Here is a 23,025-nt window from a genome sequence, read left to right as displayed (position 1 = left end):
CAAGTCCTTGTCTTCTATTTGATGTCACCCATATGCTCCTGGATGTGGAGCTGTCCAGTGGAGCATGATCAGCCTATCAGGGGCACATCCTTCTCTCTTCCCTAGAACCCATCAGCTTCCCACAGTTACTCAGTTAAGAGTTGGGGCTCGTGAACCCTCTCGATGCCCAAATGTTCCCACTCCACACCCAAATGTTCACTGTTCTGATCTTGTCTTGTGCAGGCAAACACGCCTGCTGTGAACTCATGAACACAGCAGTCCTGTCATGTCCAGAAGGTCGCTCCAGTCCTCCTGGAACTCTGGCTCGTTCAGTCTTTCCACCCTTTTGTGATGGTCCCTGAGCCTTAAGGAAGGTGTGACATGCATGTGTGACACTTACACTTTGCTCTTTGACCAGTTGTGAGTTTCTGCATTAACCATCACACACCTCTACTGATGAGGTCTGAGAGCTGCACTAATCTGAGATATAAAGATAGGAATTTAAGATATAGAGATACAGAGGGTGTTTGATACTATGACCATTTAGCAAAATAATAGCAATAGGTTCACCCCTCTGTCCTGTAGACTCCCCAGCCATGGGTTCTTGGCCATGTTTACAGTACCAGGCATGTTTTTGCCCATGTAGAACAAGCCCTAAATCTAATCACCAATTGGTTATCTCCATAACTTTCATTCTACCATTGCACCCATGGGCATGTCTTACCCTGATTTTCACATTGCAGTTCACATGGTTTACAGCTGGGTAAGACTGTTGATGACCTTCCCTTCAACAGTACTGTGAAAGCTAGTCAGCCAGGAAGAAGTTTCACGGTCCGTGCCAACTGGTTTATCCGCATGATGCGACCAAAGGCTATGGTATCATCAGCAATAGGGTCTTACCAACAAGTTCTGGTGGGCAATCAAGAGCAATGGCAGTAGCCTGTACTACTTGGATTGTCTCCTCAGACCAACCATTCAAGGAGAGGTATCACACACTTGCACTGAGCTCTTATGCTCATTCCAGAAGCCATAGATTGCCAAATGGAAATGTAACTTTTTTGTAGTTCTAAGGGCTGGGGTGTCCAGGATCAAAGCCTTGGTAGAATAAGTATCCAGACAAGAGGCTACTTTTTGGCTTGAGGATGAATATCTTGCTGTATCCTACTGTGGCAAGCGTGGTGAGTGAACCTACAAGGTATTTTTTTTATAAGGTGACTAATTTCATTCAGAAATTAGTGATATAACCTAATCATCTCATCCTAATCATCCTCATCCTGAGGGTTAAGCTTTCAACATGGGAATTTCAGGAAAGCAGAAACATCAGGGCATGACAGCCCTCTGCCTCTTTAACAACTTTACCCCCCGGCTACCTTCTAACAACACTGCCATGCAGGCTCCAATGGGGGAAGCTGGTGTCTTCAGCAGCCGCATGATGCTGAAAGAAAAAATCCTACATGGAGTTAGAATTAGACTTTCCTGCTCAGCAAATTGGTACCTGAAGTCCCAATCCCCACGCCTCCCCTACCTTCAAATGTGAATCAGATTAGTTACTTGGTTCTGTTTTCCCTTTCAGAATCAGAAGACAGTGCTTCAGCCTTGGAACTAAGTTCATTCATAAACCGATTGCATTGGGGCCCTGAGCCTCTTCTGGCCACCTCACAATGCACACGTGTTCCAAATCGTTTTCATTTATCATTGATTCTGTAGTTTGAGGCAGTAGTGAAGGGTTATAAGAATTTACCCTGCGTGGTAGGACCACAGAGCTCCAGGCAGTTTTCAGGCAGCACTGAGGCCCCAGACTGAAGTGTACCTCACAACATGCTCCTCTATCATTAACATCTGCAGGCATTTAGAGTGTTCTGTCTTTGTAGCCTTATCTGCCTGGTTCCTTGGCTGTCAGAGCCAGAAAGCTGGGGGGATCCAGAGCAGCTCCTCTTTTGAGCTCCCAATTCTCTTCCCTTCCCTTCATTAGGGTTTGGGAAGTGTGTATCTGCGCTCATGTGCCATGTCCCTACCAGTGGTAGAAATGAGAACCAGAACCTTCCCATGTGTAGTACACTATACTCCCAACCTGCTTCCCAGGGCAGTACGTAGGAATCCATACATACTGTGAGACTTCTACTCCTAGTCGACCATGCTGGGTATTATTGAAACAAAGGGAACTAAGAGGGAGCTCGAAGGCCACCTTGGTCTGTGCTGTGAATCAGGGGGTTTCCATCAGGCACATTTCTACTCTCCCTGGGATCCTGGGCAATATCTGGGCAATTTGGGTTATCATGACTGGAGGAAGAGCGTCCATCTAAGTACCTGAGATGCCCAGGACAGTGTGCCCCCCTCAATCCAGAAATAACATACCATTTGTGACCATAGGATTGGGATTCAAAGACCCTGCCCCAAAAAGACTAACCTAGATGTACACGTAGGTACTTCGGATGCAGTGTGATAGGAGTTGGAGAACTAATGCACACAGAAGGCTGAGACCGTGGTTCTCAGTGAGAGGTCATCTTCTGCTGTTTTTGGATCAATGCTGAACTGCAGTCTTCTTCTTGGAAGGGAGGGTCTGAGGAAGATGTCTTTGGCACCCACAAGTTTGTTATACGCTGGCAGTATTATCCCATGAATGCAGAGATTTCAGTGTGCACTTCTAACCCTCCCCAGTCAAAATCCACCCCCAGATGAAAGATTCCAAGGCCAGAGGGACCCCATTGTGGGAGCCCAGTGCTCTTGGGGAGGAAGCAGTCTTCAGTGATTAGAATTCCTTTGCTTTTGCCTTCTCTGCTGAGCTCTGCTGGCAAAGTTATGAATGAGTCACCGTGAATCACTGGGGAATGCCCTCCCCGGAGCGACTGTGCTGGAGAATCCACCCAGGCAACAAGGTCTGTCGTTCCTTTCCTGCCTCTCTCCCAAAAGACTGCGAAGAAAGCAGAAAGTCGTTAACGTGAGTACAGCCATAACTTCATACTGTTAAAGTAAGAAAAATAAAGAACATTAAAAGAAGCCACCCAGGGTAGAGTCCCACTCGGCTTCAGGAAGGGCAGAACACAATGAAGACTGAAGGCTGTGCTGTGTGGGCATGAAGCTCATTCAGAACCAGCTGCTCTCCAAGCAAGGCACCCGCCCCTCAGAGAGGTGAAAGCAGAGCGGAAAGATCACGTGGCCTCTGATTCATAAAACCAGACTTATCATACCAGTGGCTTTCTTATGAAATCACTTGGGCTTGTTAGCGTCCCGCTGCTTACCGGTCTGCAAAGTTGGTTTTAGAGACACCTCCCACTTACAAAAAAAAAAAAAAAAATGTTTTCAGGATGCAATAAGTTATGGCCATGAAAGCTAAACAACCTTCCAGAATCAGCATTAGATGTTGGGGTATGAGGGCATCATTGTGTCTGTCATGTCATCTTTTAAAGATGCTACAGTGCTTACGGCTGAGGTGGTAACTGGGATGGACACTAATAACCCGCAGGACAAGAGGGGAAGGTGAGGAATCATAGGAAGGTGAGGATGATGATGGCTATGGCTAGTGATGGGTATCCGGACCTTCATTATTCTGGTCTGTTCTTTTCAAGTTGGAATTGGCATCCTTTAAAATTATCTTTTGAAAGAGAGTTGTAGAGATTGATTGCACGAGTGTGAGTGCACCGTTCCCTTACAAATAGAGTAGTTCAGATGGTAAAGTTTATGTCAGCCATTCCACCATCAAATAGACGCACGCACGTACACACTGCGAAAAGTGCAGAGACACGGTGATGTAAGACAGAAAGAAAAACAGAAATCTGGGGGTCAAGCATTCAACTCTTCTGAACCCTTTTCTTGGAACTTGTTAAGAACTATGGAAAGAGCCTGTCACTGAGTTCATGCCAGAGAAAGCCCCTGGTCCCCTTACTAGGGACCCCAACTGGATATTGAGTCTATGGGCTACATCTGAGCCCGGGTTTTAGGTTGTCTCCATGCATTGTCTTTGGTTGGGGTATCATTTTTCTTTTTTAGCTCTGTTAGTCCCCTTTTGGAGCTCCTGTCCCCTCTAGGTCTTTCTGTCTCCCCTTTCTTTCATAAGATTCCCAGCACTCTGCCCAAAGTTTGGCTATGAGTCTCCGCCTCTGCTTCAATACCTCGATCAGCAGAGTCTTTCAGAGGCCATTTGTGGTAGGCTCCTGTTCCCTGTCTTCTGCTTCCAATGTCTATTGCATTTGTCCTTCTGAATGAGGATTGAGCATCTTCCCTAGGGTCTTCCTTGTTGTTTAGCTTCTTTAGGAGTATAGATTTTAGTATGTTTATCCTGTGTTATTAGGCTAATACCCACTCATAAGTGAATATGTACCATGTGTGTCTTTTTGCTTCTGGGTTACCTCACTCAAGATGATCTTTTCTAGTTCCCACCGTTTGCCTACAAATTTCACGATTTCTAATCACTTCCCCCTGGGGTGGGGGTGCAGCCTTGCCAGGCCACAGAGGAAGAGAGTGCAACTAGTCCTGATGAGACCTGATAAGCTAGGGTCAAATAGAAAGGGAGGAGGACCTTCCCTATCAGTGGACTAGGGGAGGGTCATAGGGGGAGAAGAGGGAGGGAGGGTGGGATTTCGAGGAGATGAGCGAGGGGGCCACAGCCGGGATACAAATAGAATAAATTGTAATAAATGATAACAATTTTTTTAAAGAAGGAACTATGGAGAGGAGAAAGCAAGCCTGGGGACACTGGGGTGAGAAGTGGGCTTAAGGCAGAACCTTTGCAATCAGTGTTTAGGGCAACAGCCTGAGTAAGACCTTGAGGAATTGGTGTTCACAGAGGTGGGAGAGAGAAAAACAGCCCATCCCTAACGTTGTTTCCCAGAAAGCTGGTTGTTGTGGGCCCTGTCCCCAATCTCTGGGGTGTGGACATAGGTGGGGTAGCCCTGAGTTGGGCCATCTCCCAGTCTTTGGGGTTACAGATGAGTGAACAGAATCCTCTCAGCTGGAAAGGATTCAGAAGACAGGGTGGAGAGTTTTGGAACCAGAAGTAAAGGAGCTTACACACCCCTTTTAGCCTTTAACAAAGCACATGTCAGAGGCAGGGTTTAGCATGTGAGAGCAAAGTGTTACCAGGAACACTGCCCCTGGCATGAGGTTGCACAGGGTACCTGATGGCCCCAAGTACTCATCCTGATAGAAGGTTCTAGGATGACAGTGAGGGTCACTGTGACAGAGCAGCTCTTTCTTGGTAGGGTGTCTGTTCTCCTTTGTCCATAATGTTTCACTAGTGCGTTCTGAACACTTGTCACTTTTCCCCTCGGCCTTCAGAACCCAGAAGCAAAAAGACACACATGGTACATATTCACTTATAAGTGGGTATTAGCCTAATAACACAGGATAAACATACTAAAATCTATACTCCTAAAGAAGCTAAACAACAAGGAAGACCCTAGGGAAGATGCTCAATCCTCATTCAGAAGGACAAATGCAATAGACATTGGAAGCAGAAGACAGGAAACAGGAGCCTACCACAAATGGCCTCTGAAAGACTCTGCTGATCAAGGTATCAAAGCAGAGGTGGAGACTCATAGCCAAACTTTGGCAGAGTGCTGGGAATGAAAAGCTGAGCCTTCTCTGGTGTCTCCCATTTATTTAGTGAGCCGAATAGTTTGTGATGACAGGCCATTGGTACCTGTTTTTACAGTCATTCCTGGTACATGAATGACACTGGCTGTGTCTCAGGTGTGTTGTGGGGGCTTGAGTGTGATGAGCTTTGGCCCCTTTTACTGAGTAACTTGATTAGGACCAGGGGAGGCTCTTAACTAGAGGTCCTCTTTTTTCAACTGCCAGGGTAAGTTAGTGACACTAGTCAGCTCTTGTGACAGGCCCCATGAAAGATGGCTGGCCAAAGGATTCAGAAGACAGGGTGGAGAGTTTTGGAACCAGAAGTAAAGGAGCTTACACACCCCTTTTAGCCTTTAACAAAGCACATGTCAGAGGCATGTGCTACTCCTGAGTTGTTGGTGTTTTGTTTTTTTGTTTGTTTGTTTTGTTTTTGTGGTTTTGTTTTGTTTGTTTGTTTGTTGTTTTTGTTTTAGTTGATAAGCTTCAAAGGGTTTTAGATAGTGAAAAAACAAAGGTATCTTGAGAGAAAAGAGGAGCAGCAATCCTAAATAGCACAGCCTCCCTTCATTGGGGGGAGGGGTGTGCTAGTAGCTTGTCTTGATACTGTGACAAAATGCCCCTAACCAAAGGAACCTAAGAAAGAAAGGGTTTACTCTGGCTCATAGTGACATAGTACAGTCTATCACTTCGGAGAGGGATGGCAGCGGGACCATGGGGCAGCTGGTCATGGTCAGGAAGCAGAAAAGTGTAAATGCTGAACCTCAGCTCACTGTCTCCTTTTTATCTACTCCAAGGCTCCAGCCCATAAGATGGTGCTGCCCACAGTTAGGGTGGGTCTTGTCAGTTCAATTAACTCAGTCTAGAAACTTCCTCACAGACATGCTTACCCAGAGGCAGATTCCTTGGTGATTCTAGATCTATAGTGGAGGTTAGCCAACACAGGGGTGGTTCGATTTGTCTTGTTCTTTAATTGTTTTTCCTTCACTGGATTTTGAATCATATTCTTAAAAGGTGATTTAGCCAAATCATTGTTTACTCCACCATGTTTAGGATTAATTATGTGTGCCTCTGTATTAGACACAGGTAAATAGAAGACCTCAGAGAAAAGCCAGTGAAGGCTATAGCCTCCAAATTTTGGCAATAGGTATCTTTACAGACAGACAGACTACAGACATATAGAGGATACATACAGATAGATAGATAGACAGATAGATAGACAGACAGATGGATAGATAGACAGACAGATGGATAGATGGATGGTATAGATATAGATAGATACAGATATATATGATATAGAGATAGATTGACCATGTCACAACAAGTTACCACAGCCTAGTTAGTAAGTTGGAACAACAGACAGTCATTCTCTCTCTCATGTGTCTCAAGACCAGAAGAAACCCAAAGTCATGTCAGCAAGCACATTCCCTCCAAAAGCTCCGAGGGAGAACCTTCTATACTTTTTGGATTTAGATAGGTTCAGGCATTCTTGATTTGTGGATGCTTTCACATGGCATCTTTTCCTCCTCCTGTCTCTTCTTCATTTCTATATTAAAGATGCTTGCATTTGGGTGCTGAAAGAGTTTACCCATGATCATCTGACCCCCAGATTCTTAACATGATTATATCTGAAAAGACACTTTTTTTTTTTTTCAAAATAAGATCATTTTCACAGGTTGTGGGATCTTGTCATATTAGGGGTAGGATACCAACTATTCATCCCTCTTAAGAACTTTATGTAGAAATCTACCTAGCATACAAAACAAAACAAAAAGCTATGGGGACCCCAAGTTATGTCAGCTTCTTCAGTAGTATCCTTCAGTTGTATCTATCCATTCAGCTTCTTCTCCCCACCTTCTGCATGGGAACCCCAGTTTTAAAGAGCCCTGAAACTAAAGCTTTAACAGAAAGGTTTGGGGAGTATTTGAGTGAAAGTCATAGGCTAGGACAGGGGCTAAGGCAGGTGACAGCTTGGGCAAGACAGTATGGCATCTGTGTCTAAGAGAAATAAAATATTGTATGTACCGCTGTGTTTGTGTGAGGTTGAAATGAAATCAACAATCCTAGGTCATGATCAATGCTCTTCGCTCCAGGATTAACTGAAAGTCCTATGGGGACAAAACTGCCCCGGTTGAGAACCACTGCTCTAGACTTTAAGAATTTTGTCATAGGCAACCTGTTGAACACCAAAACTTTCTAGCTGCTCTTTTTTCTAGAATTAAAAAATAATAATATGCTGCAGTTGTTGCCTGCCCAGAGTTTCAGATGTGATATGTCCACAGACTGAGTCACAGAGCAGAACCAGTGTTTTGTACAACTCGCTCCTCCCTTCCTATCTCCAGGCCAAGTCAGAAGTGTTTTTCTAACATAAAAAGGCTTGCATGGAAATGCTCACTCCATTTCTGTTCTCAGGTGGGCCCTGGAGATCCCTGCCCACAGTCAAGGTGGACATGGTGTGGTCCAAAGGCCTGCCATTTGACCTGTCATGCCAGCTGCCCCGTCCTGCTGCCTGTCCTGTTGCCTTTCCCACGGCAGTTTCTGTTCAGCAACTTCTCTTCCTCACTCTCAGTCTGAACTGGAGTGCCATGTCTCAAATTCCTAGAGGAACAAAAAAAAAAAATGTCTTCATAGAAGAGTTTTCCAGAAATGTGGTTTTTGGAGACTGAAGGTGCAGTGAAATCCAGTGGCTGCTACTGGTGAGGTGTGGGCCTCTTGAGAAATCAGTAGACGGGTTGGCAGCCAGGTGTTGACACCGTTTCCAGTAGGTTCCTGTACCCCGCACTCATACAGTGCTGTGTGCAGCCATTTCGGTCCCTTTGGGAGGATGCTTCTTCACATAGCTGGTTATGGAGAAGTTGACGAGGATTCTGCATCGTACAGATCCGGACATATGAGAAACTAAGAGATGGCTGCCAGTATGCCCAGATGAATATCTCAGGATCTTGAAAGCCACCTAATTAGCAGTAATCTTCTCTCTCTTCTAGTCAGCTACCCAGGTGTATGGGCTCCCTGGAACATGCCTGGTAGGGAGGCCATCAGTAGCCTCGGGATACTCTGCTTCCCTGTATCTGAACTGTCTGGTCATTTGCCTTGTCATAACTAGATCAAGGATCTACCTTTGGATTATGCAGAGAAGCCCAGAGGATGAGTTCTTGGTCCCCCTCCCTCCCATGGGGGCATTTCAGTCATGCCTCCTGCTCATTCTTTTGAAGGCTGAACCTTCTGTATCTGTCTCTTTACTCGGTGCATCACTGAGATCCCTCCCTCTCCCAAGTACCCGTCCAGGGGATAAGGCAACTTGGCAGTGGCCCTATCTCAATGTCATTTGAATGACTGTGTGAGATCAAGGGGCCCACTCCTTGCCCTCTGGCTCTGTCAATGCATGTAAGTTACACTGGAGTTTAGGATAACTGCTTCCCTGATAGGGCTGTATTCTAAGATTGTTGTCAAGTGAAATTCCTCCTACCCAGAAGATCTAGTGCACCATGCCTTTGATCAGCCTGTCCTCAGGCACCTGCATGTGAATGGTGGGTACATTACACCTCTCCTGTCCACAGATTTAGCCTGTTTTATTCATCCTGGATCCATGTTCTGTCTTTAGTTTATTGTCTTTGCCTCTTTCAAATGACCACATTGGATAGATGTGTTTCATTGCATGCATAGATAAAGCAGGTTAGAAAAAAGCTCCTGGGCACATCACAGACCCCTGTTCAGCTTGGCCAGGCACACTCCCCCTCCCCCCCATCACCCCCTGCTCTGCTTGCTCTACGTGCTTCAGCTAGCTCTCATTCTGGCCCTATGCATTTTTTTCCCTCTCTTAAGCACTGAGCAAGCAGTTTGTCCAGTCTGTACTTGCCTCCCCACACAGTGTGTTTATGGCTTTCCCCACTCTAATCAGCCTCTGACCCTATCAAAAAACCACAGAGGAAATGAAGTTGGTGTGGCTTGACTTTGTCCCGCTGAACCCTGTCCACACCTGACGGCAAAACAGCTCCCTGCTCACACAACACATAAATCCAGGGTTTAATAATCCATCCTTGGATTTCGCCAGGCTTCAAAAATCACCAGTCTGTCATGTCAGCAAACAGCCTTGTCCTTCTTGATGATAAATCAGGGTGAAATTAGCATTTCACACACACACACCCTTACTCTCTTGCCACAATTCTTCAAACAAAACGCTTGGTGTCTTGGCACTGCTGGAGGCATGGCTGGGGAGGCTCGAGATCACAGCTGCTCCCCACAGTTGGCTCACCTGGCGGTCAACCTCTGCAGTCTGCTTCTTCTGTTTGGGTCCTGGAGACTCCAGCCCTCCCTCCCAGCCAGGAGGGGGTCTCTGCAGCTGCAGCTCAGCCCTTGTTCCTTATCAGTGCTTCTGGATGCAGGATGTAGTTCAGAGGGATTCCTGCCTCAGGACAGAGTTGGGGCATTCCCACCCTGCATCGCCCGTACTCAGCAGAAGGCTTCAGTTGGCCTCTCTCCCTGCCCCTGCCCCTGCCCCTGCCCCTGCCCCTGCCCCTGCCCCGGCTTGCTATCTCTGGCCTACTTTTAGAGGCTAGTCCACCCAGAATTCACAGCTGCACTACATCATTCTGAATGTTCCTAATGAAATATCAAAATCCTTACAGTTTTAAAAGAGGAGAGTTTGAGTTGCCAAGTTTTCCAGAGGTCAGTCTAGGCAAGTGCAGCCTGCAAGGCCTGTTAGGGTAAAGACCTCTCTTCACTTCCTAGGTGTTTTGATGAAGATACTCACTAATGACCACAGCCCTCCCCTCATTTGGTGACCTCTAGGCTGTGAGCCACCTTCAGAGGAATCTGTAAACCCTCCAGCCTAGCCTTGGAAAGCACATCAGGGAGGGGAAGTTCTTTGGCATGTGAAGGTTTCTAGCTCCCTCTAGTGACAATTTCCGGTGATGGTGCTTTACCACCATTTCCACCAGAGGCTTGAGGGATGGATGGATGGATAGGTGGACGTGGGGACAACGACCTCCACTCTGTGATTGAGAAGCCTATCCTGAGTGGAGTTCCATCAAACTCAAGCTCAGTTCTGTTTCCCTCACAACAGGTTCTCAGCAACAGTTGGGCCATGGCCAAATCCTCATTTTCAGAGCCCTACAAAGAGACTGGTTCCTTTAGAACTTACTAGAAGGATTTCTGTGGGTCACAGCCATCCTGTTGTTGTTTTTCTCCCTTGGGAGTGACAAGTAGGAGAGGCTTCTATCCTGTCAGGTGCCTGCGGGCTGGTACTCTAAATTTCCCCATGTCACCTTCTTTGTCTCAGTGTTGTTGTAGGTATTTAACAGTCTTCCAAGCCTTGGCGCCCAGGAAGCATTGAGTGAAGAGAGATTTTAGTGTTGTAGTAACTGCTGCCTCGTTGGGGTTAGACAGAGATGACAGTGGGCTCCATTCCCCACGGTGAAGACAGTCTCAGGTCATTGTTGTTGAATATTTATTAAACTCTAGGGGGGCTGTCCTTTGACCTGGCTACCCCACAATAATTTGAGACAGAGAACTACTGCTTTATTTAAACAGCCTCAGCACAACAACTGGGCAAGTATGATTCCAGCTAGTTTTCTAAGCTAGTCTGGCTGCGTCCCAGCCACACTCCCCAAATGACTTGTCAATAAGTCGTCCTGTCTGGGCTGGACCTGCTCTATGAGGCCACGTCCTCTTTCTCCTTTTTCCTTCTCTCTCTCACCTTCTACTTCTCTTCCTGGCCTTGTGGTCCCTCCCTGCAATCTCCCAGCCAAGGTAACTGATGCTCTGCCTACCTCTATTGTGTCCAGTAATTGGCTGTCAGTGACTTTTTTTAACCAATCAGAGAATATCGGGGAGCAAAGTTTACACAACATCATTCAGTGGGTGTGAGAACATACCCCTCTGGACTGCAACCAGATCTTGGGGTATTTAGCATTTGCATGCCCAGTGACACTAAACAACCCACCTGGGCTTCTAAGTCCTCACTGCTGCTGACCCTGGGAGTTCAGCACGCAATGCCACCTGGGACAGAGGGGACATGAGATACAGGATCTCCTGCAGTCCAGTCACCTGAAGCCCAGCAAATGCTCTCAGCCTGCTACCCTCTGTACCTCAGCTAGCCTTCCTTTTCAATGCATGTGTGTGCTGTCTGTAGGTTTATTGTTCACGAGGTTAAATCTTGCGGTGCACGTGTGTGAGGCCAGGAACCACCTTTGCTCCACACACCAGTCCTTCTATGGCCTGACTGCTAACCTCAGCCTGCCCCGCCAAGCTATACCACAGACTGCTGGCTGGGGCTTCCTCCCATCATCCACATGACATCCTAGGCTCCTGCCTCTCTGCCTTTGCCCGTCTGTACCATGTACTGCCCTCTTCTCCGTTTTCCTCACTTTCCTTACATCCTCTTCCTTCTTATTTCCACTTACTGCCCATGGCAGACCAGTCTTGAGTTGGATCTTGCTGTGGCTCGTTTTCCTCACACGAAAAATCAGCATGTATCTGTTGTGGTGCTGGAGACACGCTCTCTCTTTCTATCCATTCAGACCTGAGCAAGTAGCCCAGAGCTCTTGAAGCCACAGACACCAACTCCCACCGCTGTGCTGTCCTGCCAGGCACACTGTACCCTCAAACCATGAGCCAAAAGGAATCTTTCCTTTGTCAGGTTATCTGGTCACATGGACAAGAAAAGTAGCTGTACGACTGGGATGGGGAGAGAAGTGCCCAGGCAGTATCCTAGTCTGCCTTCGTCAGTATTTAAGTTTAGTGATAAGTCTGACTTAAGAGGTATGAGACCATGGAAAGGGACGCATGAGCCCTGCCTGTGTCATGTACCATGTGGCCTGTGCTGTGTTGTCTTTATAAACTTTGCAAACAGGGATAATTCTATTACATAAATTGTGCACTGTCTGGCTGGATAAATGGTTGCCACCCCTCCTTGCCTTCTTTCCCTCCTCCTACTCCTCGGACTCAAGCACCTCGGTTAAAATGCTGTCAGGATGTGGGCAGTGAGCAATAGATAAATACGTATTGTGTGTCTTGCAGGCTTCCTGCTGTTTAGGGATCATGTTTTATTCATGCGCATTGCATGCAGAAGGCGCCCTAAGAGGGGAGAATTTTCAACCTGAGGGACTGTATTTGTATAAATCCAGGGCAAGGAAGGCCAGTGTGAGATGAGGAGAGCAACCACCATTCTGACTACAGGTTTCACTTGCTGCTGGCAAGTAGAGCCTGAAGAGCTTTTACATGCTGGGAGCACCTTCTTTTCCAGTCTGGTGCTGCCCTCTAGTGGGAGGAGTCACAGCCTGCCTGAGTTTCCTAGTCCCACCAAAGGGCAGGGTTAATTGGAAGGCAGCCCAGCTACAGAAACACACTCAGCAGGGGCAGCTGTCAAGGCCATTCTCCCCAAACTCTTCAATCCTGATGCAGTTCTAGGTGACACCCATCATGTTGTGGGCACCCACTTGTGTCTAATAGTCACTGGGGTATCACTGGTCATCTAGAATTGAGGCATGAGCCAGAGTGGCTGGTTCTGACCAATTCAATAGCACTCTTTCTCTGTTGCCATGTTAGCATTTTGTAGAACCAGTTCCTAGGTCTCAAGGCCATATCTTCCCCCGCCTTGTAGACTTCGGGTGTCCTGAGAGCTGCTAACTCACCTCTCTGAGTTTCTCGTCATAATCCTTAGCCATACTTCTCAGAATTGTTCCTGGACCACGCCTTTTATCAGATGGAGTGGCAGGGTTAGCGGGGCTCTGCTTTCAGAGCGCATTACTTTTACAGCTACAGAAACTAGTCATGAGTTGGATCACTTTCCTCCCAAGGGGGCAGAAGCAGTCTCCAGGATGTGCCAGCCCAGAGGATGCCACACTTTCTGAGAGCAGTTTCTGCATCTCTCCCGAGAAAACCACTTGCCTTCAAAGGTCCAAGTTTTTGTCATGTGCAGAATGTTCAGCTCTGCCTTTCCCCACCCTGTGATGTCTCAGCGTGGTGAAGAAGTCAAGGCTGTCACAGGAGACCTCTGTCTTCTGATGCCCTCCTGAGGCTGGGCATTAGATCCTCCCCCACTTTCTCAAGGACAGCCAAGAGCGCCTGCTGCTTGATTTCCCTTTGATTGGCACCTCGACGCTGATGCGCTCTCTGAAATTCTGCTCTTCAGATACAGTCTTCAGGGACTGGAGAGGTGACTCAGAGGGAAAAGTGTTTGCCTCCCAAGTGTGAGCTCCTGAGTTTAGAACCCATGTAAAGCCAGATTCCAGTGGTTGTAAGATGAAAGGAGAGATTCCCCCCAAAAGCTGGCGGCCTGTTCTACGGGTATCCATAGTGAGGGAGGGCTAAGAGACGCTGTGGCAAACAAGGTGGGCGGTGAGATGAATACCCAAGACTGTCTTATGTCCCCATGTGTGCACTGAGGCAGTTGTGTGTCTGCACTCACACATTCAAACATATGTATACACATACACACATCATATATACAAATGCTCTCCTGCTCACTTGCTCTCTCTCTCTCTCTCTTTCTCTCATACACACATACACACAGTTTTTTTAAAAAAGAAAGTCTTTTAAATTTTTTCTCGTTTGTTCTTGGGATTTTAGTCATTAGGAAATCTGTGTCAGTCTTCTCTAATTACTCCTTTAAAAATGAACCTTCCACACAGGAACAGCCTAGCAGGGCTTAGCTAAATGCACATCAGTGTTTCTCTCCGGATGATAGAGATGCTGACGTGTGCGTTCTTGACAATCACGAGGAAAAAAAAAAACGTATCAAGCTCTTTACACAAGCTGTGAAAGGCCTTTGATGTTCATTAATCACTTAAACCGCAAAAGCAGCCCTGCAAGGCAGGGGCTTTTAGAACAGCCACTCTAAGATGAGCATGTGGAGGCCAGAGCTTTCCAAAGGCAGCACAGCTGGCGTATCAGGCCCTGACCACCCAGCCAGGGTCAGTGTTCGGGAATACACTGGTGAGCTTTCCTCCTCTGTTACTGCTCTAGCCTCAGATCATCCTCCAATGAGAAATGGAGAAAGGGTATGGTATTCTCTCTCTCTCTCTCTCTCTCTCTCTCACACACACATACACACACACACACACACACACACACACAAATGTAATGATGGCGATAATATTTCACTTTCTGTCCCCCCTGGTGGCTTCAGTCCTAACTTCTGTAGGAGGTAGCTTCCCAGTCTCCAGCATAGCCTGTCTCCCTGGCTACAGCTCGCTTGTTTTATTTTGCAATCCCAGACCTGGATATACAGACTTAGACCCCTTGTGTTCGTTAAGATTTGTCCATAGTTATTGTGACTTGGCTGGCAGTGATCATTCTGTAAGGGATCTGCGGTTTTTGCTACATTAAAAAAAAAAAAATTACAGAATGTTAGAGACCCCGAGTTATCTGAGCAGACATTTCCTTTTTAGATCAGGGGTCTCTCAGGGTGTTGTTGGGAGCATTGTTGGGTGTGTCTTCCAGTATACATGGGCACACTGTTTATGGACTACTTCCTTAGAACAAGAACCACAAGTCAAAGGGCTGATTTATCCTCGACTGTTTTTAGATACTGGCAAAGTTTTGCCAAAGCAATTGATTTGCATGCCCATAATAGGCCACAGAGAGAGTGACTTTAAGCACTACTATCTAATAATTCTGGAGATCTCAAGTCCGTAACAGGCCACTAAAATCAGAATGGACAGAGCGAAATCCTTTCTCGAAAGATGAATGTTTTTGTCTTGCTCAAAGGCAGTGTGAGTGGTCTGCTCTTTTTCTTGACGCCATCTCTCTGGTCTGTCACCGTGGCTCCTACCCTGAATCTTCTATATCCTCCACATCTGGTAGGAGTACTTAAGGAGCACAGACAGGGAATCCTCATCTCACAGTGGCTAGCCAGACCAGCTCTTCCAGGGAACGCCCTTCCCGCAGTGTACATAAACCAGGCGGACAGCAGAGGGCACTCTTGAGCCACAAAGTTAAAAGAACAAGAACATTCCCTCTGGAGTGGCACCTTTTCCACACGGGGGGGGGGGGGGTGCTCCAATTAGAGACCCATTTCCGTAAAGGGGAGAACATCCAAGAAAGACACACAGCATTAACCTCTGGCCTCCACAAGTACCTCTACACACATGCATGTACACTGTGTATGTGTCCACACACCCACATTTACACACTCAACACACACACACAATTTACCTTATTGGTGACTTTAATTACACATTTTCTTGAGGATAGGAGTTATGGATGCCTTAGGAGGGGCTTTATTTTTCCTATCAAAAGAGCAACATAGAATTTGCATGTGAAACCGCTTGCCCTAGCTGCAGTTACCTGTTCTTGTCTTGTGCTATTGCCACTAAAAGAACATGGTAGACTGGCTGGTTTGTTGCCTTTCAGCTTCTAGAATGCAAACCGCATAAGGACCAAGGTGTCTGTTGTGGCACAGGGTACATGTCCAGAACACGCTGTTGACTGACAGATGGTAGTTAAAAGTCTAACGTGCTACTTTCATTGCTTACCACTGAATGATATCTCCAAGTGCTTTCCCTTGTAGAAGCTGTAGAAAAAATCATACATGCAGAGAGACAAAGACAGGGACATTCGCCCCCACCCAACCCCTACACACCAACAACAATTAATGAAAAATAAAGAGGACATGGATTTGAAAAAGATCAAAAAAGGGTGTATGGGAGGGCTAGGAGGGAAGGGGAGGGGAGGGAGGAAAAGGGGAAGTGATAAAACTATATTATAGTATCAAAAAAATCAAGGAAAAATACATCTGTTACACTAAAAACAAAATGAAAAGGTCAGGAAATCATAGGACGGGGTAGTGTGAGCCCATCCTGAAACCATGGATATGGAAAGAGGATTGAGCAGTCGAGAGCACTTGCTGCTCCTGGACAGGATCTGAGTCTGGTTCCAAACATCCAGGACGGGTGGTGACTCACGCCTGTAACCTGGTGCCCTCTCCCAGCCTACTCAGGCACTTCAGTGCACATGCTATACATACATACACCTAGGTGCAGACATGTACATATAAACTAACACACACACACACATACACACACACACAAAGCTGCTTTTAACAGTTACTCCACCATATCCGGTGAGTTGGTGGGGAGGGGTGACTCAAGGTCCCTCAGGCCCCAATTTGGCAGATATGCGCTGAGTTCAAGGAAGTCACAGCCTCGCCGCCAGCATCCTCCGTTCCCTCCTGTTGTGCTGCTTCCTCCTTGCAACCGTGTTGCCACTAGGAAGCAAGGGAGCACTGGTGAGGATAGAAAATAGTAGATCTGGGTTTTCAGTCCAGGCTATCCAGCCCTCACTCGTACGGCCCCTTAACGGACTGGAGAACCGTGGCTTCTGGTCCCTTGTGATGCGTTTTAGCTACTTGCAGCAGACAAGGAAGTTATGTTCAAGAACACATCAACCCATAATAGGAGAAAGACAACAACTCTGGCTTCCTGGTTTCCTGGCTTCCTTTCTCCTTCTCTTCCACCGAATGCCCTTCCCATGGTGTACAGAAGCCAAGTGGACAGCAGAGTGCACTCTTGAGCCACAACTGTGAAAGACCAGCAATAAATTCATTCCCGAGACTAGGGACAAGGGTGCTATAGCCCTGTGTCTGAAATTGCCTCTTGCTTCACAGCAGAACATGTTGAAGTAGTTTTACTTAAAAAAAAAAAAAAAGAAAGAAAAAGAGAGAGAGAAAAAGAGCACACATCTTGATAATAAGGAGAGCTAGGGAAACAAATTCACAGGATCTCTGTGAGATCCTTGTGCGCCTCAGACCCTTGACTGTCCTTCAGGACCCAGGGCCTTGCTCCAAGGCTTCTCCATCTGAGATCAGTGCCTCCTGATATGAGAGGGCCCTTTCCACATCACACTGTTGGGCTGTCCATAGAAAACGCTCCAAAACCAGCATGCCTACTGGGACACCTCTCTGAGGAGGAGCCACCTGGTCCCCAGAAGGGCTAGGGGAGTGCCACAGTGATAGAGCATAGTATCATTCTCACAGACACCATGCATACATACACACACCTGCCACCCACACAACACATGCGCACACACCATGCACACATACCACAAACACACAGACACACACCACGTGCAGACATCAGTGTGTGCTCTAGTCTTTGTTCAGCTGTCATAATCTGTCTGTCCCGTGACAAAGCGGACTCACATGCTCGCTGTGTGGATATTGTTCCTTTGGAAAGTTAACACGTTTCCCCCTTAAATAAGAATAGCTGGGAGATTTGGGGTCTGAGGCTGTCCTTAGAGTATTTCAAAACAGATTAATTTCTTTCTAGCAGTCTATTCTTGTGATACAAAACACGGTTTTTTCATTGTGTCTGTCTAACTGTCACAGGGCAAGATCAAGTGATTGCTTTGGGGCTCTGGGCTCCTGTTTGTAAAGACCTGGTTTCCTTTGCCAGACACACAGAAACATCTGAACTTGGGCCTGTAGCGTCAGAAGTTTTCTTTTCGGCCTTTCCGTAAGTCAGTCCCCAAGCCTGAGGGCCATGCTTGGCTCAGAGAAGGAGCTTGTGGGTGTGTTACACAGGTCACATTGCTGTGACAGAACACCTGGAGAAGCACCTTAGAGGACAAAGGACTTATTTGAGCTCTTGTGGTCAGAGGTCTGATGTGAGAGGGCCTTTCTCACAGACACGGTCACTTGGGTTCCATTGATTTTAGACCTGCCGTGAGGGAGAATGCCCCAGCAGAAGGGCATGGCGGGACAGAGCTGCTGGCTTCGTGGTGGGCAGGAAGCGGAGTGACTGATAGGACAGGTTGGGGAATAAAATGAACCTGTATAAGGCACGCCCCCAGTGAGCCTCCTGAGGAGCCAGTCCTCCTGTGAGCTCAGGCTCCCAGTAGGACACTGACTCCCAAGGAGACCCACTGTTCTCGACCATCTATTTGGGCATACCTTACCAGCTGTCCACACTGAGTGGCTGCCTCTGTCGCGAGGGATTGCTGCTTCACTTTATCCACAGGTGCTGGGGGATCATTTCTTATCAGCGCTCAGAAAATGTCTCTGAAGACTGAATGTATTAAGCAGTTACAGCCTGTGAGTTTTGCTTTAGGCTCGGTGCTTTTCCAAGAGCGATCCAAAAAGTTTCGTGTAGAGCCTCTGTACGATACTTGCCAGGTAAGGAAATGCAGAGCCAAGGCCTGCCACCGTCTCCGGCGTCACAGACAGGCTCGAGTACTAAACAGCCATAATCCCAGTGACAGTAGGCAGTTATCCCGAAATGGGGAGGTGCCACAGATGAAATTATCCGATGTCTAGTCATTCCTTCCCAAGTATACCCTTGTGTGGATTTTGATCTTTATTATATTTAGAGACTGTAAATATTTCACTGCATTTGAAAATAATTTATGGATTAGATTTTTCTCACATCCCGAGAATTCTTTCTTGAGCTTGCATCCGTGCCGGGAATTGTAGCCAAAAGAGAGAGGGTTGGGGAGAAGTGTTTATAGCTGAAATGAATATAAAAGCAGAGTTGTAAAAATCTTTTCAAAATCTTTTGTGTGCCGAGGGGGTGAGGTGGGGGTGGCGGCGAATGCCTTTAATCCCAGCAGTTGGGAAACAGAGGCGGAGGGGGTGGTCTCTGAGTTTAAGGACAGCCTGGACTACAGAGTGAATTCCAGGACAGTCAGGACTACACAGAGAAACCCTGTCTCAAAAGAATTTATCTGTGGTGTGTGTGTGTGTAGTGTGTATGTGCATGTAGGGAGGGCTTATGCATGTATATATGTGGGTGCCTGTGCACATGAATGTGTGTGCGTGTGGAAGATACAGGTTGACACCTGCTGTCTTCCCTGGTTCTCTACTCCTTATTTTCTTAGCCGCGGTGGGTGCCTGACTGAACCAAATAAGCTAGGGTCGGTGACTGAGGAGTTCCAGGGACCTTTATGCCTCCACCTTCTTAGTACCGGGGGTAGAGACTGGCTGCCACCGTTGGCTCCTGTGAGAATGCTAAGGACCCAAAGGAAGGTCCTTACACTAACGTAGAAGGTGCTTTGCCAACTGAGCCGTCTGTCCAACACCGCTCCCCTTCAGAGGGCGGAAAGGCTACTCCGTGGTAGATTTGGACTATTTTAGTATCTCTGATCGGTGTGGCACAAAGCTCTAAAGGTTAGAGAAGTGGGGCCTGTGAATACCTTGTTAGAGCCGCCCACCAAATTCTCGTGGAGGGGCTGGGGAGACGATGGCTCAGTGGTTGGCAGTGCTTGCTTCTCTTGCAGAGGAGCCACGTTTGTTCTCAGCATTAACACCAGGTGGCTCACAATCACTTCTAACTCCAGCTCCCAGCGACTCAGTGCTGTTCTGACCTCCGAGGTAGCAGGACTCACATGTATTGCACCCCCCCCCCCAGACTTATACCCATGATTCAAAATTAGAAATACAGGCTAAGACAAACAACATCCTGTGGAACTCCAGCATGATACACAGTATTGGCATGGGAGGGGTTCTCAAAGATGAGAAACACTGGTGCCCCTCTCTGGTGTTTTGACTAGCTCCTTGGGATGCCATTTGTAATAACCAGGATTCTTATCTGGCCAACGTAGCATTATCTCTTGGACCTTTGGTGGTTTTGCTCCTTGAAGGGCTTCTGTGTTTTAACATGACCTCTCCTTTTCTTCTTTCAGGAATCCTGTTCACGATGTTGGTATTTGGACCAGCCTGTGGGTTTATTCTGGGCTCATTCTGTACCAAAATCTACGTGGATGCCGTCTTCATTGACACAAGTAAGGAGCAGATCGTAGTTGCTAAGTACGCCTATAAGCATTTCCATTCTCATAAAGGCGTCCTTAGCCTATGGCTTTCTAAGACCCTCCTACTAAAGAATATTCTTGTGCTGCTCGGCTTTCTATTACTGTGACATATATGCCTGAGACAATCGAGTCAAAAACCAAGAAGGGTCTATTCTGAGCCTACATTTGTCTGGCTGTTGTTTGGGGGCCTCCGGTACGATAATGCTTGATGTAGGCCCCCTACACAGATGTAGATGATGGGCAGCTCAGTCTTCATGTGGGTCTCCTAGTAAGGGGAGTGAGGGCTGTCTCTGACATGGACTCCATTGCCTGCTTTCGATCACTTCCCGCCGGAGGGGCAACTTCACCCAGTCCTGATGCGATTTGATGTAGGGTGGTTGGAGGGGGAATGCGATAGGGGGAAGAGGGAGAGAGGGAGGGGCTTGGAGGAAAGAAGGGATATAAAGTGAATAGATAGATGATAGATAGATAGATAGATAGATAGATAGATAGATAGATAGATAGATAATTTGATAGTGGTATAGCAGAGCTAGTTACCACATGGTGGCGATGAAGGGAAGAGAGAGGAAGAAGCCAGGGTCCCTATATCCTCTTCAAAGGCACACCACAACAAAGTAAGTTTTGCCACAAGGCCCCAGCTCCCAGCTCCCAAAGGTGTGTGTGTAGACACATGCACACACAGACACGTGCAAATACAAGACACGTGCAAACCATAAATGAAAACAAAACTATCTTAAGCGAAGTTTGCTGTGTTCTTATGGGAAGAAGACATATGTTTCTCAGTTGCTCTGGGCTTTGCACCTGTGCGTCTGCAGCTAAACTGTGAGGCTGTCAGGTTAAACGATATTGTTCATGTTAGTTACTTATCTCATTCATTGCTGTGATACAACAATGGGTCTCATGGGTTGGCTAATCTTGGTTGTGAACTTGACACACTCAGGAAGAGGGAACATTCAATGAGAAGTTGCCCCCATCAGATTGGCCGACAGGGATGCTAGTGGGGCATTTTCTTGATGGTTGACTGATATAGGAGGGCCTAGACCACTGTGTAGCCTGGGCTCTCTAGGCTGGATGTGGGCCTGGGCATGAGCCAGCAGCAGCATCCTGCTATGGCGTCTGCTTCAGCTCCTGCTTCCAGGTTTCTGCCTTGAGTTCCTGGCCTGACTTCTCTCAGTGAAGGACTATGACTAAAAATGTATGATGAAATGAACCCCTTTCTTCCCAGGTTTATGGGTTTTTTTTGTTTTGGTCAAAGTGTTTTCTCTCAGCAACAGAAAAGCAAACTGAAACACTTGATAGGAAGCATTTTAGGAGAGGAAAACTTTACTCTGGTTTATAACGTGGAGAAGGCCGCCCTGGTGAGGAAGATTCAGCAGGAAGATTCAGTGTGAGGCTCCTACCACGATGCAGCCATCGTTGGGAAGTGGGGAGCAGTGAACCATCATCTTTGCTCTTCATGGTCTTCTGCCATCTTGGCAGTGGGGTTTTCAATCAAGAATTTCATACATGCATATAATGATAGATGGATCAAGTCCATCCCCTGTTCCCTCTCTTCTCCAGGTCCTCCCATATCCACCTCATCTCCCTCACAACTTCATGAGCTTTCTCTCTCTCCCCTTCTAACCCACTGAACCCACTTCATACCACCTGTATGTGCATGTGATAGAGCATGGGTAGCCTTGCAGGGGCCACATACCTGATGAACACTTCCTCTTCCTCCACAGCCACCATCAGTTGACAGCAGCTTCTCAGCTAAGAGCAAGACTTCATGAGCACCCCCAGTGCATGCTGGGATTTTGCCTATTTTGATCTCATCCTTCCCTTATGTATATAGTCACAGCCACTGAGTCTGTGTGTACAACAGCCTTGTCATGACCAGAAAATAACGTTCCACCCCCTTGAGATCTTTCCTCCCCACTCCCCAGGGCCCTTTTCTAGTTTTTAGAGCTTTCCAGTTTAAACACACATATTCAAGCTTTCAGATCTAGCACCCACATACAAGAAAGAACATAGCATTTTTCTTATTGGGCTTGGGTTACCTCACTCACAATGATTATTTCTGGCTCTGCTTATTTATCCATATCTCACTTTTCTTTACAGCTAAGTAATAATCATTGGGTATTGGAATCACATTTCCTTTAGCTAGTCCTTCCTAAAGGTGCTTTAGAGTTGTTGCTTCCTCTTACCACTAGAGGGCGGGAAAGCATCACAAATTCATGCCTTTTCTTCATGCTGGGGGAAACCCAACCATGCTGCTACCCCACAATGGGTGAGTGGGTGAATGGGCGAGTGGGCATATCTTCCCACCTCAGTTAACGAAATCTAGACAGTCCCTCACAGGCATGCCCAGAGGCTTGTTTCCCAGGTACCTCCCATCAGGTTGGCAAAAGGGATTGCCCATCATGGCTGTGTTGTGACAAATAGCCCTGAAAATTAATTTTGTAGATCAGCTGTTGGACACAGATTAGCGTTGGAAAGAGGTGGGAGCTAGCTTACCATGCCATTCCAGGGCCCAGGCCCACAGACCTGTATCCTGATCTCGGTGTTTATAGTCTCCAGGCAGAGAGCCAATGGCCTCACACCATATATAGGTTCTTAAAGCCTCTGGTCGGAAGCGATGCACCCTGTCCTATCCTAGTTCATTACCAAAGCAAGTCCATGACAGTGTCGCCATGCGCAGAGTGACTCATGCTGGACACATCTTGTCTCATAGTTCTTTTTGTTTGTTGTTTGATT

At 47.1% G+C, this 23,025-nt stretch overlaps 1 protein-coding gene across 5 annotated transcripts in view; it reads left to right on the top strand.

Moving 5' to 3' along the window:
* Nucleotides 1–23,025, top strand: part of Slco3a1 (solute carrier organic anion transporter family member 3A1) — a 284,954-nt gene that overhangs the window by 185,135 nt on the left and 76,794 nt on the right. For all 5 annotated transcript variants that reach the window (XM_060367352.1, XM_060367354.1, XM_060367353.1 and 2 more), the window contains exon 3: nucleotides 20,164–20,262. In XM_060367352.1, the coding sequence (XP_060223335.1) occupies nucleotides 20,164–20,262 (99 nt within the window). The remainder of the gene's footprint in view (nucleotides 1–20,163; nucleotides 20,263–23,025) is intronic.

The sequence above is a fragment of the Meriones unguiculatus genome, chromosome 14 (genome assembly GCF_030254825.1).
Source record: "Meriones unguiculatus strain TT.TT164.6M chromosome 14, Bangor_MerUng_6.1, whole genome shotgun sequence".
Lineage (NCBI taxonomy): Eukaryota > Metazoa > Chordata > Mammalia > Rodentia > Muridae > Meriones > Meriones unguiculatus.
Note: the sequence above shows the minus strand (reverse complement) of the source record. Positions and strands in the feature narration are given on the sequence as shown.